Below are 15,369 nucleotides of genomic sequence, written 5' to 3'. Positions count from 1 at the left end.
GTTTGGTACATTATGTTTACATAATTATCAGTGGATAAAAAATGGCTATGTTCTTGTAATTTCTTAATCCTCTGTACCAAGTGGACCTAAATTCTAACCAGTGGTCCTGCTAAAAAACATTTGAATGCCTATTATATTCAAGTTGTAGAAAGACCTTAATGCCAGGAGTACCCTGCGCTGCACGCTTAAGTCCAGACTCTCTGACTAGAGCCCTCATACCCCGAGGGATTTAGTGTTCAGCCCTTATGGTGGTTTTAAAGCTTGTTGAGACATATGCTAGACCTCTTAAAATGCATTAGACTCCATGTTATTCACACACTTGGTCTCTGCTGTGAGGTGTGAAATGGAAATATTTTCAAACATCGGTATATGCATAGTCTTGAACACATTTTCAGTTCTCACTGTGTGTGGAGGGGGAATCAGAGTTTGTTATTAGGCAGGGGAATCGGGGTCCAAACATTCCACATTGTGCCATATTGAACACAAACCACATGACCTCCACCTGCCTCTTTGTGCTTAATGATTATTGCGTCTGTGGCCAGTGGGTGAGCGATTGATGACATGGTCAGTGCAGTGTCTGCAAATAAACAGCGAAAGAAAATTGTGGAATGGATTTAAAAGGAATGTAGAAGAACAAATATCATATGCAAGAAATGGAAACTTAACACTATATAGAAAGGCATTTTTTTTCTTCTGCTTTGCTAAGTTTTGAAATCAAATTATACCAAGTCAAATAAGGGTGGTATACCTCCGTATTACAGCAAAGTAAAGGATAGAGGGAAATGGAGACAAGAGAGATGTGAGCACATGTCCTCCAGTTTCATCTAGAGAGTGGCAACACCATCATAGGACCTCACCATGATTTCCTGTGTTGTGGTAAGAACACATTAAGCCAAACATTACATTCCCAAGAGCTTTATTTTCGAGATTTGCTTTGATGAGGCCTGTGTATTGTATTTATTAACAATCTCATTTTTTTTTTCTGGAGAGCATCTGCTTAGTAATTACTTTTGAAAACCTAATTTCACAGAAATGGCCCTTAAGCATAGAAAAGAATCAGAAACACACATTACAAATATATATATGTATATATAACTCTAGCCAAAAAGAGTCCAACAAGCAACCAATAAGCATCACTTGACCAATTATGGTGTGCTTTTAAGAAATTGTTAAGTCCAAGTAAGGACAGAATGGGTGCTTTGATCTAAAGTCCAGTTTGGAAGAAGAGAAGTCAGGGGATCAGAGGATGTGCAGCCCTGCTTTTTCTCCGGGGCATTTTGCTTTTTGTCTATATCCTAGGCCTTTGTAAGTACTCACTGGTGTTTTTCCACACTTCTCCCTAGCTATGCCTCTTACTGTGGTTTGCATTTTTCTTGCTGCTGATGTTTTTTATGCTTTAATATTTTGTCATCTATACCTTCAGTAAATTACCTCAATATCTTACATAAAATTAGATGTGTGTAACTTTCCAGAAACCTACAACCTCCAGAGGGGTCCCTGGACCAGATAAGTCCTGAAACCTAGAGGGCCCAGCCTCTCCAGAACATCAGATAGTTCCATATCCCTACCCCATATTATTGACAGTCCCTCCCAACATGAAAAAGTTAGAACGGCCATAGCCCAAACACCCATAAAGAGTAGGACAGAAAGATCAAACATGATGGTGGAGTTATACAGAGAAGGTGGGGTTTAGCAAACGGGTATGATTGCTGAATCATTAAATTAATATTTCTTTTAGTCTCCAATATCTTACAGCAGCTAGAAGTAAAAACCTAAAATTGTGGAATTGTAACCCATACCAAACTCTAATCTGTTCTACAACTAATTGTGGTGCTGTGCTTTAAAATGTTTTGCTTTTTTGTATATATGTTATTTTTCACAAAAAAGAAAAAAAGTAAATTGTAATATAAAAAAATATTTATTCCTTCTAGCCTCCCATGTTCTGGAATAGCTAGAAGGAAAAATCTGAGATGATGATATAATAGCCAATGGAAAACTCTGGGATCTGTCCTGTAACTACATGTTGAACAGGGCTTTGAAAACCAGTGCTTTTTTCTTTCTTTGCTTTGTATATATATTATAATAAAAAAGTTTTAAAAAATTAGATGCATGGACACATAAAAGACTCTGATGATTCCTCCTTTCCCTCTGTCTTTCTTCCTCTATCTCCCTCCACCCCCACTCTCCTCACTCCCCTTCTTCAGTTTTGCTAAAAATTTTCTAAATATTCAGCCAAAATTGTTACACAGGTGTACAGTAAGATTCTTGGTTTTCCATAGCTTACATTCCCCTTGGGCTAGAAAAAATATATTGAAAACAACTAGAAAAATGAATAAAGTAGAAGAAAAAATATTAAAATTCTTATACATGTCTTTATGCAACTATGCGTGTGTATATGCACACACATAGACATATACACAGGCATACACATATATTTGCAGACACATATTAAGAGAGATAATAAAGAATAAAATTTTTCCAAATGAATATATTTTCAGAGAATTTTTAAACTATTCATTGTCTTTTAGGGAAGCTATTAATATTGAAGATATTGAAATACTCTTTTCAAAGCACCCACTCCCCTTATTTGGCATGGATTATAAACTTTTGAAATTAAATCTGAATGTTATCCATCAAGTAAATTTTGAATAAAAGAAAAATTTTATTGGTGTATATTTTTGAGGTTTCTGATGTTTTTATTTTTTAGTGGCAATTCAGGCCATGTGAACAGAAGATTTCTTGGCTGGCAAGTCATAGCAGGGTCTGTGGTCATTTGGGATTGTCTTAAAGTATCTCCTTGTCTGATTCCTTTTAAATATTCAAAGAAAAATTAAGAAAAGTTTATCTCCTTCCTGAAGGAAATCCACAAACCCAGTTGATTGAAAAGGTCACTGTTGCAAGAAAATAAACCAATAAAGTCCTAAAATATACCCAAACAAAAGCTTGCCAACCCTCTGGATATTTTGTATCATTGAAAGGAAGTGCTAGGTAGGATAGTTGACTAATGAGCAAATCCACTGGAGATCTTCCCAGGAAAAAGGGTGTTTTTGAGAAACTCTGGTGGTACAGGAAGCAGGAGAAGCAGAAGTAGCTCTGGGATATTAGAGGTGTCAGCTAACCTCTCTGAACCTCTACTAAATGTAATAGTAGTGAACTAAAAGCAAAAATTCTTTGGTTCCAAAAAAAGGTACAGGAAGTGCATTCTGTGCCAGTAAAATGAATAGAAGGGAGAGGGTGATAAAATGTACTGTGTCTCATGTCATCTTTGCAATAGGCCTATGATGAAAATTTACTATAACCCTCTTTTGATGGATGAAGTTCTCTCAACTGAGGTTCAGAGAAGCTTAAACAACCTGCCTTAGGTCCTACAGCCAGTTCTGGCCAGGGTCCACCACAATGACCACTTGGACTTTACAGTCTGGGCTCTGGCTTTGCTGCTCTTACCTCTTTCCCCTTCATTAGGCTCTCCATTCAGTGCCCACTTGGCTTTAACTGTGGGTAGAGGAAATGAGAAGCACCTGGAATGCTTCTAAAATATCCTAAAATATTGGAAACCCTAAGAATTGTGAAAAGAAACCTCCCTTAAAAGTGTTTGTTCCTGCCCAAGCAAAAAGTCTATGCTTTAAAACTTATTATTATTATTTTGGTAATACTATAAGATAAGCTGACAAAGATAAATACCTCTGGGAACTTTTAGAATTAGGATATTTTGTATGGAGTAGCTTTCTGTGAGCTTTGGGTTAGACCTGGAATTTGCAAACTGTAGGCAGCCCAGGGGCCAAATCTAGCCCACTGTCTGTTCTGGTAAATAAAGTTTTATTGGATCACAACCATGCTCATTTGAATTTGTATATTGTTTATGACTACTTTCACACAACCACAGCGAATTTAGTAGCAGTACCAGATATCCCATGGCCCACAAAGCCTAAAAAATACTTACTGTCTTGCTCTTTTCAGAAAAAGTTTGCCCATCCCTGGTTTAGACTATTTTAGTTGCAAGGTAAGGAGTGAGGCAGTTAGTCCTGGGACACCATCATTTACCTGGGATAGAAGCAAATATTAGAACTCAGCAGATCACGTAACAGAGGAGAGATCAGATAGGGCTTGAGTGCTGTGGAATATGTAAAAAGCTTCTGAGCACTTTCCTCCTTACTGCAGAGCTGTATCTTTAGCCTCTTGAGTGTATCCGTTTGTGTGAAGCTTACCCCTCCAGAATCCCACCTTTAGAGGCTTTTATCTTGGCTTCTTACCTGACACTTCTTTCCTGTTCCTGACTTTGGCTTGAAAATAAATAATCAGAGATTCAGTGTTGCATTTCATTGTGCCAGGTGTTTACACAAACTCAATCTACATTTTCTTTTCAAGGAAGAACTGCTGTAGTCTCTATTTTATTTGTTTTTTTCTCTCTCTTTTTTTTAAACATGGAACGCTTCACGAATTTGCATGTCATCCTTGCACAGGGGTCATACTAATCTTCTCTGTGTCATTCCAATTTTAGTATAGGTGCTGCCGAAGCGAGCACTGTAGTCTCTATTTTATAGGTAAGGATAGCTGAGGTTCATTTAAGTTAAATAACTTGCTCAAGAGTATCATTTAGCTAGTAAATGCTGAGCCATGCTTTGAATCCAGGTCTAGATGGTTTGAAAGCATAACTTTAAACACCCAACCCTGCCTTCAGTGGTGTGCTGGAGCTGTCTCACACTCATTCTTAAGAGCTGATTGTTAAATGTTTAGGAACTTTGTGAGCTGATTATGAAATACAAGCAGTGTTAAAAATCAAAGTATATAAACTTAGAACTAAATAAGTTATATTAAAAACAAAGATAGAACATACTCAAACACTTCACTTTCTAATTATTTACTACATCTTCTAATATTTATGCTCTTGATGTTATTTATGCCTGTTGAGACTGTATGGTGGAAATACTATATAATGGTGGCTACCCCACATCTCTTCCAAACTCTGCTGTCAATGATGTCATATTGGTTACTTGACATTGAACATGGCAGGAGTATTTACACCATAGAAATGAGTAAATGCCACCAACCCGGGCCTTCCTTTTCTTTTTCTTGGAAAGCCAGTGTTGCACATTCATCAGCATGTGCCTGCTCGCCTTGCATTCTGATTTTGGCCTTCAGTATTCTAGATGACAGTCACATTTGTTTCTGCCTGACCTCCTGTTATGACTACATGTCTCCTGCAGTTAACTCCATGATAGCAACCTGCTGAGCAAGCCTGAGCAGTGTGGGTAGAAATTCCCCTTCGATAAAATACATTCCACCTAATGAAGAGAAAGTTCAACCATTTTATAATTTTCCTTTGAATGTAGAAACAGGTGTCATGAAGACTTGGAACCCTTTAAAAAATCCTAGAGTTGTGTGTGTGTGTGTGTGTGTGTGAGTATGTGTGTGTTATCTTTATAAAAAAAAGAATGAATTCTCATTTGTTCAGAATTTTAGGCAAGATTTTCTTTTTAAAAGTCTCCCTGGCTAAATGAGGATTGCTATATGCACTAAATGTGTTATCAATTTCCAAAAGTGAAAAAAAAAAGCTTTTTTACAGCAGGATTTAGTTGGCACAAATGATAGTGTACAAAATTTGGTCATTAACAATTCAGGGTAATAGGCATTATAGTAAAGTGCTTCAAAGATATCCTTTTAAACACGTTGATGTAATCTCCAATTTATAAACAGTTTTCTTCCAAATGCTTCTATGCTGATTGTTTGCAATTCATAACACAAGTCTTACTGTTTAAAGAATTACCTACAGGGGTTAGATTACCAGATTAGTCTAGAAAAACCTATTTAAGGAATAATTTAATTGTAACAAGACTCTATAACAAAGCTACCATTTGTAACATTGTTCCTATGTGAAAATGCATCCAGAGAGTTCAGGCTTAGAATGCCAGAATGCGTCTTAATGAAACCCCACCTTACAAGAGACACCAGGAGTAGAAGCGGAACATGTATGATTGTAGCAGCAGTGGCAAAGGGGAAAACCTGGCCAATGCTTTGTCGGTGAGGGAGGCGGGCTGTTCTGAACGCTATAAGCATTGAGGGAGCTGCCAGCAAAGTGATATTTGGGTAGAAGGCATGCAGATAAGTTGTGCTACTAAAATGAGTTATTGGCTATTTGAACTTTAGATAGCTAGAAGTTTGCTATGTTATTATTGTTGTTGTTATTAGTTACCCTAATTCTGTGTGTGATGTTAATTAAGGTCAACCATATCCTGTAGTCAGTTCTACTCAAAGTGTGGCAGGAAGATTACCATCTGTCTGCAAACTTTGTTTCCTATAACTCAGAGTGGTGTTTTCTTTTGTTTTTGTAGCAATCAACAGAGTAATTTTATAATGCTTGAATCTAATACTAAAAGACAAAGGCTGATATCTTGTCCTTTTCATTTGTCTAGAAATTAATTTTTATTGTATTTTATAAAAATGTTGATTTAAATAGGTTGAACATTTTAAAAGACGGCAATTTTGAGAAGCATTTGCTGTCATGCAGAGAGCTGGGCTACAGAGGTGTATAGATACACTGTGTGACTTTTGACTTTCATTTGATTAATTGAGACTTTATAGCAGGCATGGGTCTTAATCTGCAAAGTCAACATATAAAAAAATTTCATTTTTCTTTAAAGCAAGAAGGTGTGAAGGTTAATCTCAGTTATTATTGTCCACCCTTCTGTACACTCAGCTAGAGAGGTTTATATGGGACTCAGAAAATTAGGGTACACTGCCTTATCATCTAAGCTGACAGCGGAGGCCTGAACTCCAAGGCCCTCTGTGCCTATGGAACTGGTGGGCCGTAAGAATCCTTGCTGGGACAGGGATTCTGAGGCCCAGCCCTCCTGTGCTCCATACCTCCATCCCTTTGGTACCTTCTTACTTTGGGGCCTCAGACTGTTGCTTCTGAGCCAGTCTGGGTCCCAGCTCTCTCTGACCCTCTGAGTTTTAACCCTCAGATTTAAGAGTGAAGGAAAACTTTCCCCAGAAATGCTTAGTGCTATCTCTTTAATGAGGTCAGGCTACGGAAAGCAGAAAGGGAAGAATATTCATTCCACTCTTGATTTGGACCCATATCAAACGTCTCCTGAGGCAAGGACACACAAAATGGTCTAGGGAAACTTGGAAGGAAGAGGATATGATGGAGGGGCAGCAGAATAAACTACACAATGTCGATACCTTTACAACTGTAAAATGGAGTAATGAACACTTAAGGGGTTGTTTGAGGACTTAGTAATTGTCTGTCAAATGCATAGCAGAGTGCCCAGCACACATAGGCTCACAAGTATCGTTAGTTCCCTGTGCTCATTGAGGGCCATCGCCTGATTTCTGGACCAGGAAGCCTGACCTCACTTATTTTTGCCTGTTGCCTTGTATGTGTCACACATATGATTTGTGTTTGGATGATTTCACCCAGCTGTAGTATTTCTTTCCCATTCTCATTTTCTGGGATGGGCTCTAAGCCAAGAGTACTTCATCTGGCGTCTGTGGACCCTGGTTCCACTTCCATGAATGGGCTTCAGAAGGTCAGTGTTAGTTTGGGAGCTTTATATTTTATTTCCATTTTTATACTACTTCCTCTTAAATTTTTAACATTTTTTTTTCTTGCAAAACTCTCATCAGGTATACTCATCTGAACTTCTTGGCAGATTGTAATTCAGTAGGTCTGGGGAAGGCTCTGAGAGCCTGCATTTCTAACAAGCTTCCAGATGGTGTCCATGTTGCTGAGCCAATGACCAGACTTAAAATAGCAAGGCCAAAGAGGCCTTCTGACTTTCAGAATGTGCCCCATGTTGCCAGTGAACTGCTTGAGCCTGCCATTTTCTTTTTGCAAGACATCTAGTCATCAGAAACAGCCACCCTCCTCTGGAATCCTTCTAATTATAAATGTTCCCATGACACAGCTACTTGATCTCCCAATGCCTTGCCCTCTGCATACGCATTGTCTCAGTTAACTATGGGTGAAAGCCTAAGGAATTGCATAGCAGGCCTTTACCATCCGGTTTACTCCCAGAAGTCCCTATTTCTTTCAGAGTAGAACTAGTCTTACTCCAGATTCCTACCTTGAAGGGCTACTTTTTAAAACTACTTCCAGTACCAAGAGTTTTAGCAAGAGGCAATATTAAAGTAATTAATTTTATTTTAGAAGAGCAAATCCAGGGATGAGAGGATGAGGAACAAGGGAAGTGAGAAAATACGTGAAATAATGAAAGTTATGTACCCTATACCAGTAACCTCTTGTCTCAAAGAGCCGTGGAGAGGCTCAGCAGGCATATCCACTCAGTGTGCATGACTTTTCCAGAGGTCTGCAAGAGATAAGTAATAAGTCAGTCCCAAGGTGAGAGGAGGAAGAAGGGAAGTTCTCTCCCAAGCTCCTCCTTCTCCTGTTTCCCACTGGTCAGGATGCCAGGTCCTATACTTTTTTGTTTCTTCCAAGCTGGAAGTAGCAGAAGCCCTGTGCATATGATGATCTCTTTGGCTACAGAGAGGCCTCCAAAGGATAGAGGTGGGGTTCCCAGGATAGGTGGAAATCCTGACATGTTACCAATTCTCTTGTGACCTTGGTTTTCTTATCTGCAAATTGAGAATAATAATATCCATTTCATGGTGTGGTTTGTGGGAATTACATGAGATAACATGGGTTGAGTTTCTCACACATTGAAAGTTCTCAACAATGAGAGTTATTGTTACCATGATGTACAATTTTTTTTTAAGAGATTAAAAATAAGACTGACTCTCCTTCTGTATGGGGCCCCTGCCATTTTCAGATATAGCTGGGTGAGGGCCATTGTACTGATGGATAAATCTAACATTTCCTGTTTGGTGAACTTCCGAGGCTACCTCTAATTTTTATTTTATGAGTGTGTAAATGTTTTTCTCTCAAGTTCCCCTCAACATTACTTTTTTTCTCAGAGTTCATGCAGAAGAATGGATAGTAAGGTGGATTTTCCTCCTACAGTTTTGGGATCTTGCCACTTCCCTCTCATTTGAATGATGTGGTTTTCAAATCAAGGCTACTGATAGCCTCTCTTTCCTCAGGATGATGTCAGCTTCCTACACCCCCTCACATATAAAGCAAAACTTGAGTATTGAGGCTTTGGATTCAGTGTGAGAAGCCTCAGAAAAATAAAAATAAAAATCACGCTTCATTAACAAGAGAAATGGCTTTGGGAAAAAATATGTACGATATATAACATGTAAGTACGCTTCCAGGAAATTCTCACATGAACTTGAGTTTCCCATAAAGGATTTTTCTGGATAAAATCAAATGACCTATACCCAGTACTTCAAAAGTACAGTAGTGCCAGCTCATCCTCAAGTCACCTTTGAATTGAAACCTTCCACAGTAAGTTCATGGCTTAGCTTCTGATTTATGAAGTGTTTGTGTCTGTGCTGCAAGGTGTTGGGATTTGGGATAGAATCAAATTCCAGAAAAATACTCCCACAATCACTGTTGCAGATCACCAGCAACTTTCCTCTTTGCTCAAGGAAGATTTTTTTTTCCCCTCATGGTAAATGTGCTTTGTTTCTTTTATAGTTTCCGATGCTCTGGTACTAAAGGAAATTCCTGCTGAAGTTCCATTTTCGTGTGGATATCACATATGCTATAGGTTTTGTCCATTTTTACTTTAAAAAGGATACATTTAAAGATGACACAGCTGCTGCTGTTGCCAAGCCATAATCAGTATAACATGTCTTTGAGACAATAGCTCATTCCTGGTATTTTCATCAAAGAGAGATATTTAAGATTATTCTTTTTGGTACACTCCTGAAGATTGTTGTCATATCATTTATTATCTTTATGATTGTTATGTTCCTAAGCTGTGGTTTTTGTGTGGAGAGGCACATTTTATATACTTTGCTTAAAACCTTGTTTATGTTTTTTGACCAGGTGGCTGTTCTCCAATCCCAGAATCAGACTTAGGGGAAAGATCAATAGAACAAGACTCCACAGGATTGTTTACCAACCACAGACACCTCATTGCCGAGACACCCACTCCTGGTAAGAGAACGGGTGACCTTCCCAAATGATATGTTAGTAACGGCACCACTCTGGTTAGCTTTTCCTCAGGACCAGAGAGCATTTGCAAAGCTGCTTGTTTTCCAGCTTCTTTGTCCTTCCCCTCAGCATTGACATAGCTGAATTTGATCATTTTGTATTCCTTTCATCATTTAGACCTTTCCTCTCTTCCTTCTTTTCCAGAAGTTTCATCCCTCCAAGGAGCTTCGACATAGTCCAAGTAGAGCTGACTGGCTGAGAGGAAGAAGCCCTTCTCTAGGCTGACCCTGTGTGGACTTGAGGTGTAGGGCTGGCCCAGGTGCTTCAGCCAGCTCACCTCCGGACACTACGTAAAGATAGGGAGCAGGAATTCTTCTTTTGCTAGGACAACTTGTAATACCATGCACGAGTCATTTGAAACTCATCTTATCTTGCCGGGAAAGAATGTTACTGCCCTTTTGGGTTGTCTGTATGCTTATAGTCACAGGATATAGTGAGATGACATAGTTTGAGACAGACTTTATAATGCAGGGACCCAGATCCCATATAATTTGATACCCCCTTTTGCACAGGATTATTATTTAGTAAGTGTATCAAATTTAATAAAGCATATCATTGTCCAGTATTATCTTGGATTTAATTTATAATTTGTAATCAGATTTATTTATATGGGTGACTTCTCTACAATATTATTTCTTTAAAGGAAAAGAATTGAAAGGAATCAAAAAGTTTGCCACTACACAATAAGACTTGAATGTGGTTATTTTATAAAGCAAAAGAATCACCTTAGAACTTTGATGTGATTTACTCTATTAGGTTCAAAATGGATGAGGGTAAGTTTTCTAGTACTATATGAGAATATTAAAGTATTTCTAAGGAAGCTAGTACATCACCATCCTTTTTTCAATACCCCAAAGGGTAATATCTTTTAAAAATCAAGGTAATAAGAGAATTCACGCTTTATTACAATGAAAATTTAATGTTTTTACATATATGAGAGAAAATTTTTTGCTAATCTCAACATAAAATGAGAATTACGAGGCTAATTTATTTACCCAGAAATATGTCCGTACCAGTTTTGGAATGCCTGTCGGCACACAGGAGAGCACGGTTTGTGGTCTTTCTGCTTGTGAAGTGTCAAAAACGCAGGGGATTGTGATTTATCATTTCCAAGATTCTGTTTTAGGAGATACAGCATAAAATTGACTAGCAGAGGAATGGACAGATTCTCACCTTTGGGCCAAAGTTCACGCTGAGATTAATTCCACCCAGGCTGTGGGTAATGGCTCAATGTATGCCTTTAGTTGCAAAAACACAGCATTTCTCGTCATCTTTAACAAATTCATTCCAGAAAGGTACAAGAGAGAGTGCCACTGTGTTTCTGTGTTCTTTTTCTGGGCGTTTGGTTCCCATGGGTGTTTTTGGGCATGCTACCCTGTGCTCATCTCTGTTCACCTTTCTCTTTCTCCCTTTTTTTGTCCTGTTTGTATGTGACTTTCTGACTGCCTTTCTTTAACTCAGTTTCTGTCTTTTTTGTGTGTTTCTGTGTTCATCTGCCTTGAGCAGTGCTATTTCCCCTCACCTGTTCCTCCAATCCCTTCTCTTGACCTTTTGGGACTCTCCCTTAATTTCCCATGCTGTAAAACTGAAGCATATTGTTTGATATTTAGTGATTGTTTTGAATGTGTGTGAGTGCGGTGGTTTATGTCTCTTTCAATCTCCTCTTTCATTGTTCTCTTTTTATTTATGTAGCCTACGACTGCTATTATTCTGTGACTACTACTATAAATTCAAAAGGCTTCCGATCTTGGTTTAGGAGTTTAAGGTGACTTTGATTGCTATAATTACATGTTATTCTGAGGATTTTTATGTGAAGGAATATTTTTGTAAAATGTTTTTGCTTGGAACGCATCATCAGTATATTAGACCTATTATTTTTTATTTGAATCACTTTAATACAGAACTTTGTATACATGCATCATATACATAAATATTTTTTAATATACCTAACTTATTATTTTAAATATACCTAACTTATTTAAATATACCTAACTTTTTATTGTGGTCTTTCTGTTTGTGAAGTGTCAAAAACTACAGAGGATTATGATTTATCATTTCTAGGATTCTGTTTTAGGAGATTTTTTTTTTACACATTTTACTGGCTATCAAAAGGAAAGAAGTTACTAATTAACATTTTTAATGTTCTTGAATTCAAAATATGAGTTCTAAAACTGATAAAATAATTTGATTTACACCTGTAAAGAACCCTTTGGTAAAATATTTCCTGAATTTAAGTTATATATTTATATTTTACACCTGATTTTAGCTTCATGATTTAAAAATTCACATAAAATCTTGCATCTTGCTACTAACATAAACATCACAGAGCTAAGAATTATGTTATAATTTGTAGTGATTTTTAAAATATCAAGACACAACTCATTATTAAAACTGTTCTCAGGCAGTGCGATGACAGAATTCTCTCCTGCCATGCCAGAGACCTGGGTTTGGTTCCCGGTGCCTGCCCATGCAAAACAAAAAGCAAAAAACGGTTCTCATTATTTTGGTAACAGTATTTCAGTCTTCAATAAGCATTGTCCATGATCCCTTCTTGGATCTGCCTTGTGCATGTGTGTGTGTGTGTGTGTGAGTGTGTGTGCATGCACACACGCTCACATCTCTATATATCTTTCTCTTAACTAACTATCTACCTGTCTTCATCATCATTATCATTATACTCTATCATCATCATCTATCTGTATCTTTGAGTAGTTCACAAAGCTGGAAGAAGTAAGATGTTATAAGTTTCTTATTAGTCAGATTGTTGCATTATTCTATTTATCAGAGTAGCAACTAATAAGACAACAAACATTTATTACATTTTAATATGTTCCAGGCATATTGGTTAGAAATGTACATGCAGGATTTCCTTCATTCCTCATAATAATATTGTATCATTGGTGCCATTTTTATCTGTTTTATAAATCCAAATACTGAGGCTTAGAGAAGCTAAATAATTTATCCAACATCCCACAGCTGGTGTGTAACAGAACTGATTTCAAAGCCCAAATACACACCTGTACGTACATACTATTATTAAGACTACAATGAAATACATTTTTTAACTGAAGGCTTTTAACTCCAGATGGCTACATTTCTTTGCGTTTTAGTGTGGTTGCATATTTTAAATATATATATATATGTCATTTATTTTTCTTCTTTGGTGAATTATCTGTTCATGTTGTTTTTACATTTTGGGGCATTGATGGTGGTGATAGTTATCATCTTATTGATTTATAAGAGCTTTTTTATATAGAAATTATATTTATCTTTGAATGATGGTGTATGATACAGATATGGTTCCGTTTTTTCATTTGACTTTAAATTTTGTTTCCGGGTGTGCTTATTAAATAGAATTTTTCTAAATTTTAAGTAACCAGATCTATTAACCCCTTTCTTTGTGGTTCCTGCCTTTGGTGTCAGGCCTAGGTAGTCTAATGTCCTTTCCTTCTGCTTCTCTGTGCCAATCTGAGGTCCTGCTCAGGCTGTCGTGTTCTATGTTCAACTATATCCTCCATGTAATATACTAGGTTATATAAGACTATATTCCCTTCTGCACTCATATCTGATAGAGTTTTAACTGCACTGCCTACTAGATTTTACTCACACTTTATTACAGATCCTTCACCTTAGAGGAGAATGACCTAAGAGATAGACACTGCACTGCATAGAAAATCTGCCCTCCTCTCACCTCTGACACCTGGATCCCCCTTGTGGGCCCTCCTTTAGGAGGAGTGACTTTCTCAGAAGGTTCCTTAGCACTCTTGTAAAGAGCCCTGCCCCAGTCCCACACTAGCAGTCCAGTCATGACTAAATATATCCCCATCCCACGTGAACGGAGGCTCAGGTTGGGAATGCTCTTCTATCTTAAATCAACATGCGCACAGGACAGAGAGGCAAGCCAGTAATGGAGTCTGCAACCAGACCACAATTCCCTAATTCCTTAAAATGTTGGTTTCTAGCTTCTCAAGGGACTGACTTGGGCAAAGCAGAGGTAGTTCCACAGGTCAGGACACCTGGAGTCCTAGAGATTCACTCAGGTTTCATTGTATGAAGTTGGAGAATGTCAGGTTGTGTTATGGCTTTGTTATCATTTTATTAATTCTTAAAAATCATTCTATGATGGAAAATTGGCTAAGTCAAGAGATATCTATAAATATATATATATATATTAATGCAATTTTATTGAAATATATTCTCACACCATACAACCCATCCAAATTATACAATCACCGGCTCATTGTCACATCCCATAGCTGTGCATACACCCTCATGATCAATTTTAGAACATTTTCACTACTCCAGAAAAGAAAACCCAAATCCCCCCTTATCCCTTATCTTTCCCTAGTATTGACCCATAGTATTGGTGTGGTATATTTGTTACTGTTGATGAATGGGTATTAAAATATTACTGTTAACTATCGTCCATATTTTTTTCTTTTTCTAAAATTTATTTTGTATCATCAAACCAAAACAACGTACAAACTTGAACATTCTTAACATACAAACCTTCCGTGTATGGTGTACAATCGATGGCTCACAATATCATCACGTAGTAGTATATTCGTAACCATGATCATTTTTTAGAATATTTGCATCACTCCAGAAAAAGAAATAAAACCAAAAAATACACATACATTACCCCGCCCTCTCATTGACCTCTAGTATTTCCATCTACTCAATAGATTTTAATCTTTGTTCCCCCTATTTTTTTTAACCCCTTACCATTCCCTTTCATTATTCACTAGTATTTCAATCTACTCGATTTATTTTAACATTTGTTCCCCTTATTATTTATTTTTAACCCCTATTTTTTACTCATCTGTCAATATCATAGATAAAAGGAGCATCAGACACAAGGTTTTCATAATCACATAGTCACATTGCAAAAGCTATATCATTATCCATTCATCTTGAAATCTAACACTGTATGTTTCCATTTTTTTTTCATCTCTTCTACTGTGCCTTTCATTCCCATAAGTTGTTATTTGTTTTTTCAGACCTTCAATTTCTTCTTTTCATTCATCGTTTGCCTTCTTTATATTCTCCCTCAATTCACTGATTTGATTTTTTATGAGGTTTTCCATGTCTGTCTGAACATCCTGAATTAATTGTTTCAACTCCTGTATCTCGTGTGAATTGTTGGTTTGTTCCTTTGACTGGGCCATATCTTCAGTTTTCCTAGGGTGGTTCATTATTTTTTGCTGGCGTCTAGACATTTAATTTCCTTAATTAGTTTATTCTGGAGATTGTTTTCACTTTTTTACCTAGGATTTTCTTGCTGGATGACTTGTTGTCTATCTGTT

At 37.3% G+C, this 15,369-nt stretch overlaps 1 protein-coding gene and 1 non-coding gene across 6 annotated transcripts in view; one reads left to right on the top strand and one right to left on the bottom strand.

The window, feature by feature from the left end:
- Positions 1 to 15,369, top strand: part of BBS9 (Bardet-Biedl syndrome 9) — a 699,527-nt gene that overhangs the window by 660,691 nt on the left and 23,467 nt on the right. For 4 of the 5 annotated variants that reach the window (XM_077120094.1, XM_077120102.1, XM_077120084.1 and 1 more), the window contains one exon: positions 9,896 to 10,006. In XM_077120094.1, the coding sequence (XP_076976209.1) occupies positions 9,896 to 10,006 (111 nt within the window). Of the gene's footprint in view, positions 1 to 9,895; positions 10,007 to 10,207; positions 10,622 to 15,369 lie in introns of those variants that run through there. The other variant, XM_077120089.1, reaches the window with a different exon arrangement.
- Positions 4,416 to 4,522, bottom strand: LOC143652802 (U6 spliceosomal RNA). The gene has a single exon (XR_013160865.1). It is a non-coding gene; the product is annotated as a U6 spliceosomal RNA (small nuclear RNA).

This window comes from Tamandua tetradactyla, chromosome 1, assembly GCF_023851605.1.
Source record: "Tamandua tetradactyla isolate mTamTet1 chromosome 1, mTamTet1.pri, whole genome shotgun sequence".
Taxonomy (NCBI): Eukaryota; Metazoa; Chordata; class Mammalia; order Pilosa; family Myrmecophagidae; genus Tamandua; species Tamandua tetradactyla.
The sequence above is the reverse complement of the archived record's forward strand: the minus strand, read 5'-3'. Positions and strand labels throughout refer to the sequence as shown.